General features: G+C 39.9%; 1 protein-coding gene across 1 annotated transcript; it reads right to left on the reverse strand.

Annotated features, from left to right (window-relative positions):
- On the reverse strand, positions 1 to 5,395 carry zgc:175280 (cationic amino acid transporter 2 family protein). The gene is made up of 11 exons (XM_038964741.1): positions 5,026 to 5,395; positions 4,639 to 4,794; positions 2,043 to 2,205; positions 1,783 to 1,919; positions 1,447 to 1,669; positions 1,217 to 1,353; positions 973 to 1,075; positions 738 to 871; positions 485 to 651; positions 300 to 408; positions 1 to 110 (listed from the first exon to the last, which is right to left on the reverse strand). The coding sequence occupies exons 1-11, from the start codon at positions 5,393 to 5,395 to the stop codon at positions 1 to 3; spliced, it is 1,809 nt and encodes a 602-aa protein (XP_038820669.1).
- Positions 5,396 to 9,474: the final 4,079 nt, after the last annotated feature.

Consider the following 9,474-nt stretch of genomic DNA (forward strand, 5'->3'; position numbering starts at 1 on the left):
TTACTCCATATTTGTGTTAAGACTTTGTATGTTGACCTGATTGTGTGCATTTTCCAGCCTTTGCTTTTGCACACTGTGATGAACTCCATAACAAAAGTAGATCAATAACCCTGTGAAAAAATACAACGTCACTAATATTTTTGCTACAATAGCATGACATAATTTATTTTTAAATGTATGCGTTGTTGAAGAAGTCAATTCAACGTCTATTCCACGTTGATTCAACTTAATTTAATTGAAACGATGTGGAAACAACGTTGATTCAACCAGTGTGTGCCCAATAGTCCTAGGTTCCTTACCCACTGCCATCCAAACAGCATAGCGAATCCATGTATCTCCTCCCAACTGAACCATCAGATAGACATTGACAAATGTACTCACAATAGGAAGTGCTGGTATAAAAGGAACCTGCAGAGATAACAAACAAAATGGGTGTAAATTGTGGAGAAAACCAAATCTGAGCTAAGCTTTGACACAATGTTACCATAAAAGCAGCTTTGGTTGTATTCTGAGGCTGTCTCCAGATGATGAAAACAGTGAGGACCAGCATCAAAAGGATCACAGAGACGATTAAAATGCTCCACCACTCCTGGTTCATCAGGGAATCCACAGCCTTGGTTAGGGCAACGCTCAGAGTAATTTCTAAAAGGACTGGGGGACAAAACAAATGTGTCAGACCTCTAAGACAGTATGACACTGGATATAAAAGGAAACAGGATATAAAGAAAATCGCTCACTGATAAAGACTGTGAACATGGATACATTTTTAGAGGTTTGAGCATTGGGCTGAGAAGGAGGGTTTAGGGCCTCTATCATCGAAAATGATTCAGATGTATTATCACTGGACTCCTCACCAAGATCTGGTTGGTACCTAAATAAAAAGGCATACACAGTAACCAGATAAAATGCATACATGCTTTGGTGTTAAATCATATTGTGTAAAATGTCTCTGTTCAGATCAATCAAGCATACCTCAATATAAGAATACATATTGCTACAAGAGTGTAGGCAAAGAGTGTTCCAATTGACATCATGTCCACAAGTGCCTTCAGGTCAAATAACAGAGCCATGATTGCTGCAAAAACAAAAACGTGATACATAGTACATTGTGAATACCAACCCAAACAAGGAACAGCATCTGCATTTGACTTTGTAAAGGTCAATACATAGTTAGATGACCTAGGCTTGATGATTTTGTGCTGTTCAGCAGCGTTACCTGCCACAACACCTGAAGATAGAGTGGATACCACAGGACTTTGTTGAGAACTCATGTTACTGAGTGGCTTGAAGAGCAGCCCGTCCCTGGCCATCGCAAAGAGGACCCGGGGCATGGGAAACATGGATCCTAGAAGACTGAGAAACCAACACACCATTTACATTCCACCACTTAAACTTTACAAATGACACTACAGGGGACAACTTATGTAATTATACATAATACCATACCTTGTTGAAAGTGCACAGAGGGAGCCTACAGCCACAGCATACTTTGCAGGGCCCCAGCCGATGTATGTAAAGGCCACAGGTAATGGGCTATTGACGCTGAGCATGCAGTAGGGCATCATGAGGGTCAGTGCTGCCGACACACCAAAGTAAGCCAGGAAACAGATCAGCAGGGATGCTACAATGCCCAGAGGGATGGACTTCTGAGGGTTCTGCACCTCCTCCCCTGGGAGATTACACAAACAGAGGTTATACATACAGATGAGACTAAGGCACATTGATTATACTTCAGATCATTCTAAAATGCTCAAGGTTTTCAGCACATTATACAACAGTTACCTGTTGTGGCTATGCAGTCAAATCCAACAAAGGCGTAAAAACAGGTTGCAGCTCCTGCCAATGTTCCCTCAACACCAAAGGGGAAGAAGCCACCAACACCGTAATTTGTGGTTTCATTTAGTGCCGATGTGAAGTTTCTGAAGGGGAATGACACACTTCATGTTATTTGAATTTCAATTTACTGTACTTCATTAGAACACTTATGTCGTATTTCATAATAGTGCTGGGATTAAAAGTAAAAAAAATTATAAAGTTCATACTCATTTGTTGTTATGTTCAGGATAGTGTCCTCACTAATGTACCAGTTGTCAATGTCACCTTTGATGAAGCCAGCGATGATAACAAACACCAAGACCACTGTATTAACTGCTGTAAAAACCTTATTCACAATAGCAGACTCTTTAACGCCAAATGCAAGGATCCCTATGGAAGTGATAAATTATTAGAACCAAGAGTAAGCTCCTTATACAGTATACTATATATATATATACACTGAGTGTACAAAACATTAAGGACACCTGCTCTTTCCATTACATAGTAGACTGACCAGCTGAATCCAGGCGAAAGCTTAGATCCCTTATTTTTTTATTTTATTTAACTAGGCAAGTCAGTTAAGAACAAATTCTTATTTACAATGACGGCCTACACCAACCAAATCCGGACCATGCTGGGCCAATTGTGTGCTGCCCTGTGGTACTCCAAATCACGGCCGGTTGTGATACAGCCTGGATACGAACCAGGGTGTCTGTAGTGACGCCTCTAGCACTGAGATGCAGAGCCTTAGACCGCTGCGCCACTCGGGAGCCCAAATTGATGTCACTTGTTAAATCCACATCAATCAGTGTAGATGAAGGGGAGGAGACAGGTTAAAAGAAGGATTTTTAAGCCTTGAGACGAATTAAATATGGATTGTGTACATGTGCCATTCAGAGGGTAAATGGGAAAGATAAAATATTTATGTGCTTTTTAACGGGTATGGTAGTAGGTGCTAGGCGCACCGGTTTGTGTCAAGAACTGCAAAGCTGCTGTTTCCCCCCCACATTTAACGGTTTCCTGTGTGTATCAAGAAGGGTCCACCACCCAAAGGACACCCAGACAACTTGACACAACTGTGGGAAGCATTGGAGTCAACATGGGCCAGCAGCCCTGTGGAACGCTTTCGACACCTTGTAGAGTCCATGCCCGACGAATTGAGGCTGTTCTGAGGGCAAAAGTTGGGGTGGGAGGTGCAACTCAATATTAGCAAAGTGTGTTTAATGTTTTGTACACTCAGTGTATATATACAGTTGAAGTCGGAAGTTTACATACACTTAGGTTGGAGTCATTAAAACTCGTTTTTCAACCACTCCACAAATTTCTTGTTAACAAACTATAGTTTTGGCAAGTCGGTTAGGACTTTTTGCATGATACAAGTAATTTTTACAACAATTGTTTACAGACAGATTATTTCACTTATAATTCACTGTATCACAATTCCAGTGGGTCAAAAGTTTACATACACTAAGTTGACTGTGCCTTTAAACAGCTTGGAAAATTCCAGAAAATGATATCATGGCTTTAGAAGCTTCTGATAGGCTAATTGACATCATTTGAGTATATTGGACGTGTACCTGTGGATGTATTTCAAGGCCTACCTTCAAACTCAGTGCTTCTTTGCTTGACATCATGGGAAAATCAAAAGAAATCAGCCAAGACCTCAGAAAAAAAATTGTAGACCTCCGCAAGTCTGGTTCATACTTGGGAGCAATTTCCAAACGTCTGAAAGTACCATGTTCATCTGTAAGAACAATAGTACCTTGTGAAGATGCTGGAGGAAACAGGTATAAAAGTATCCATATCCACAGTAAAACGAGTCCTATATCGACATAACCTGATAGGCCGCTTTGCAAGGAAGAAGCCACTGCTCCAAAACCGCCATAAAAAAGCTAGACTACGGTTTGCAACTGCACATGGAGACAAAGATTGTATTTTTTGGAGAAATGTCCTCTGATCTGATGAAACAAAAATAGAGCTGTTTGGCCATAATGACCATCGTTATGTTTGGAGGAAAAAGGGGGAGGCTTGCAAGCCGAGGAACTGCCACCCCCGTGAAGCATATGTTGCATCATGTTGTGGGGGTGCTTTGCTGCAGAAGGGACTGGTGCACTTCACAAAATAGATGGCATCATGAGGAGGAAAATTATGTGGATATAGTGCAGCAACATCTCAAGACATCAGTCAGAAATTTAAAGCTTGGTTGCAAATGGGTCTTCCAAATGGACAATGACCCCAAGCATAATTTCAAAGTTGTGGCAAAATGGCTTAAGGACAACAAAGTCAAGGTATTGGAGTGGCCATCACAAAGCCCTAACCTCAAACCCATATAAAATTTGTTGGCAGAACTGAAAAAGCGTGTGCGAGCAAGGAGGCCTACAAACCTGATTCAGTTACACCAGCTCTGTCAGGAGGAATGGGCCAAAAATCACCCAACTTATTGTGGGAAGCTTGTGGTTGGCTACCGGAAACGTTTGATCCAAGTTAAACCATTTTAAGGCAATGCTACCAAATACTAATTGAGTGTACGTAAACTTCTGACCAACTGGGAATGTGATGAAAGAAATAAAAGCTGAAATAAATAATTCTCTCTACTATTATTCTGACATTTCACATTCTTAAAATAAAGTGGTGATCCCAACTGACCTAAAACAGGGAATTTTTACCAGGATTAAATGTCAGGAATTGTGAAAAACTGAGTTTAAATGTATTTGTCTAAGGTGTATGTAAACTTCCGACTTCAACTGTATATATAGTTATTTACTGTCACCATTGACCAGTTATTTTGCACCATGAAACCTTTCTGTTATTAATAGCACTTGCCTGCCAACAGCATGATGAGAGCAGCAGCAAAGAAGTCTGGGTAAGTAGCGAGGCCTGGCATATCCATTGCTGCATGTTGACCTAAAGAGTTGGCAATGGCATTTCCAATGAGGTCATCAAAAGTCCCACTCCATGCCCTGGCTACACTTGATGTTCCTGATCAGAGAAGAAATCAAGAAACCAAAGGAGGTGATGTTGGCTATGTGTGAAGGATCATTACAATATGTCAATGAGACATTGTCAATGCAACAGTGAGCTCTAATTGTTATTGTTGATTGATTCTTGTCATCCTTTATACAATCCTTATGGGCTTGAGCTCTGACAGTAGCTTCCAATAAAACATATTTTGCATCAAATATTCTATATTCCATATCAGATGTCACTCGCCTATGACATATGACAGCAGCAAGTTCCAGCCAGTGATGAAGGCCCAAATCTCCCCCACTGTCACATAGCTGTACAGGTAGGCAGAGCCAGTCTTGGGCACACGCGCTCCAAATTCAGCATAGCACAGCCCTGCGAAAATGGAAGCTATTGCTGCCACAAGGAAAGATATAATTATACTGGGCCCAGCTACGGCCCTGGCCACCTCTCCTGACAGCACATACACGCCAGCCCCCAGTGTGCTGCCAACCCCCAGAGCCACCAGGTCAAGGGTAGTCAGACATCGTTTAAAGTTGGACACCTCCCCCTCTGGCTCCAGGGGTTTCCTACGAGACAGGCTCTGTACGAACAGTAACAGCCTGGCACCAGACATCCTGCAAGAGCAGAAGATCTGTCCATCAAAATGCCGTTCATCACATAATTTGTAAAACCAACTGTTTTAGAACACTGAGTAATGGTAGGCATATATTACATCAAAACAGAATTCAAATGTATAGACTGAATCTATCTATCAACCAATGACAAGCAGTGTTGATTTTAATTATAGATCTACTGTAAACTGTTGTACATACTGCTTGTAAGACACTACAGACAAAACTACTACTATTGTAAACCTTTGCAAGCAGTACATTCAGTATCTAGTATTTCATAAATAGGATTAGATCATCTTCCACATGCATTACAAATTTGATAACAAGATCAGAGTGACAAATACAATTTGTCAAAATCAAACAAAGCTATGACCAGCTGTATGTTTAACCCATATGAACTTCATCAAGCAAACAATTAGCTCTTTTCTTTTGAAAATATATTTGTGATAGACTGTAGCAGTGGATTTTCTTCTCCCTGTTTCATAAATACGTTTTGATATTAGATATTTTCAGTTCATGCATGGAAGACATACTGCCCGTAGAGCAGCAGATGAGACCATACAGATCCACTCCGTATGACCAAGGCTGCAGTACAGAAGGCTACAGTGCATGTCACTATTAGTATTAAGTTAAGGTAATCTTACCTTCTTGGCCGTGTGCTAAGGTGCGGACCCTCTGGGTTGTCCTGGATTCTGTCCTCGGTATTCGTGGGCACAAACCCATCCTATAGCTTCTCTCCTGTTAACTTTCACATCTCTGAAGTACAAGCATTTTAGACAGATTATGTTACATTTCAGATGTCTGTGCCATTTCTGAAAAAGAGGACCAGACTGATTTGTTGTAGAACTTGGACTTGGTCCGCAACCTGTCCATAATTGGTCATGTCAACAGCTCAAGGGGTTGTTTTAGAGAATATGTCCAATAGACTGGGGTTTTAATAAATTATTTGTTTATTGTTTTATTTAATTGTTGTTTTTTGGTTACATTATGGTGGTGAATTCATTATTTTAGGGATGCATGGTAGTGACTTGAGCTTGATGCTCACCTTCATGGCAAAACCTATATGAACATTCCAGAACAGGGCACATTTAGGTGACTTATGACGTAAAAGGTAATAAGGTACATACAGTATTTCATAATTTACTCATGTATTTCATAACCAGTTGATGATCACAGTCCTCTAGAAGATGTATCAAATCCCCACTTCAATAGATCTTATTCTCTAATAGGAAATGTTTTGGGTTCATTGCTTATTTACTGTGTTTGGAAATTTTACAACCATAGACAAACATATAGTATGATTTATGACAATAAATCATAATTAAATAAAACACTGCATACTTATTTTCATTATTGCTTCTACTAAATTTCATGAGTTCTTAAATGTCAATGATTATGCTTTGCTATATTAACATGCTCTAAGAGTGCAAAATGAATATGCTTTAGAATTCACTGTGAAAACGGAGTGTAGGCCTACTCCCTTCAGTCCAGAAGCTCTGTACTGCACATGTGGAATCCTCTGATTTCTGTGGAGAAATCTGTTGTGATGAATACTTATGAGTATGTTGGGCTGAATTTTCCAGACTTTACTACCTTAAATAATACTTTTAAGATCAATTGGATAAAACAATTCCTAAGACCCATTTCTATGTGGAATTGTATTCCTCATCATGTCTTCTCTACTTTTGGTGGCCTTAACTTCATGTTGGTTTGCAATTATAATATTGACAAAGTTCCAGTGAAACTCTCTGCTTTTCATCAGCAGGTTTTCTTTTCCCGATCCTTAATTTATAAGCATCACTTTTCTCCACACTTATATTATACAGTTGAAGTCAGAAGTTTACATACACCTTAGCCAAATACATTTATACTCAGTTTCACAATTCCTGACATTTAAACCGAGTAAAAATTCCCTGTCTTAGGTCAGTTAGGATCACCACTTTATTTTAAAAATGTTAAATGTCAGAATAATAGTAGAGAATGATTTATTCCAGCTTTTATTTCTTTCATCACATTCCCAGTGGGTCAGAAGTTAACATACACTCAATTAGTATTTGGTAGCATTGCCTTAAAATGGTTTAACTTGGGTCAAATGTTTTGGGTAGCCTTCCTCAAGCTTCCCACAATAAGTTGGGTGAATTTTGGCCCATTCCTCCTGACAGAGCTGGTGAAACTGAGACAGGATTGTAGGCCTCCTTGCTCACACACACTTTTTCAGTTCTGCCAACAAATTTTATATGGGTTTGAGGTCAGGGCTTTGTGATGGCCACTCCAATACCTTGAATTTGGTGTCCTTAAGCCATTTTGCCACAACTTTGGAAGTATGCTTGGGGTCATTGTCCATTTGGAAGAGCCATTTGCGACCAAGCTTTAACTTTCTGACTGATGTCTTGAGATGTTGCTTCAATATATCCACATAATTTTCCTCCTCGTGATGCCATCTATTTTGTGAAGTGTACCAATCCCTCCTGCAGCAAAGCACCCCCACAACATGATGCTGCCACCCCTGTGTTTCATGGTTTGGATGGTGTTCTTCAGCTTGCAAGCCTCCCCCTTTTTCCTCCAAACAATGGTCATTATGGCAAAACAGCTCTATTTCTGTTTCATCAGACCAGAGGACATTTCTCCAAAAAGTACAATCTTTGTCCCCATGTGCAGTTGCAAACCGTAGTCTGTTTTTTTATGGCAGTTTTGGAGCAGTGGCTTCTTCCTTACTGAGTGGCCTATCAGGTTATGTCGATATAGGACTCGTTTTACTGTGGATATGGATACTTTTATACCTGTTTCCTCCAGCATCTTCACAAGGTCCTTTGCTGTTGTTCTGGGATTGATTTGCACTTTTCGCAACAAAGTACGTTCATCTCTAGGAGACAGAACGTGTCTCCTTCCTGAGCGGTATGACGGCTGCTTGGTCCCATGGTGCTTATACTTGCGTACTATTGTTTGTACAGATGAGCATGGTACCTTCAGGCGTTTGGAAATTGCTCCCAAGGATGAACCAGACTTGCAGAGGTCTACAATTCTTTTTCTGAGGTCTTGGCTGATTTCTTTTGATTTTCCCATGATGTCAAGCAAAGAAGCACTGAGTTTGAAGGTAGGCCTTGAAATACATCCACAGGTACACCTCCAATTGACTCAAATGATGTCAATTAGCCTATCAGAAGCTTCTAAAGCCATGACATAATTTTCTGGAATTTTCCAAGCTGTTTAAAGGCACAATCAACTTAGTGTATGGAAACTTGTATTCATGTAAGGAATTTGTGGCATGACATCAGTAGATTTATAATTTAACAAATTTATGAAAATGGTACACTATTATGGAGAGATGTACTGCTTGGATTCTTTACCTACGATAGAAATAAGTTGAAACCGTTTTATGCAATTCATTTCATAATTTTTTGGGCCAAATTTTATATTCACAAATGTAAATTTACAAACAAAACACTACATTTTTTTAACTTACAAAAATAAATTTAACTATGTTTTAAGACAATTAAATACTCTACCAACAAAAAGGCCGCTAGAATTCTAAATGTGTGTAGGCCCCTTCAGACCCTTGTGTAACTTGATATTGTACCCCCTAGCCCAAATGTCCTTTGTATATTATTTAAATATACTTGTGTTCCCCCCATGTACTTTTTGTATTGATTTGTTAATTATATTTTAAAAATCATCTGATTTCCTCCCAACAAATGTCCATAACGTGCCTAAAGAATAATGGAAACTACCGTATGTTGCCTACGGCACCATCTTGTGGTAAATGCTTAAAGTACATGGGTGAAAGGCCAACATGTCATAACTGAAGTTTAATAAGAGATACTGTATATAATGACGAGATGGTCTTATCTCCGCCATAACAATGGGAGTCGTCCCGAAGGCATGAAGGCAGCTGTCTTCAAGGCGGTCTGCTTATCGCTGTATTCACGCGTGGAAAGATTATGACGGGAGAGCACTCTCTCGCTTTGCCTCTTCCTCTCTGGTTTAATCCATATTTCGTTAAAAATCCACCGGAAGAACCCGTTTCAATTATCTGTGACACCTCAAGTGCTACACCTGCTTCGTCAAACTAATTACGTTCATG

This window comes from Salvelinus namaycush, chromosome 26 (assembly GCF_016432855.1).
Source record: "Salvelinus namaycush isolate Seneca chromosome 26, SaNama_1.0, whole genome shotgun sequence".
Classification (NCBI taxonomy): Eukaryota; Metazoa; Chordata; class Actinopteri; order Salmoniformes; family Salmonidae; genus Salvelinus; species Salvelinus namaycush.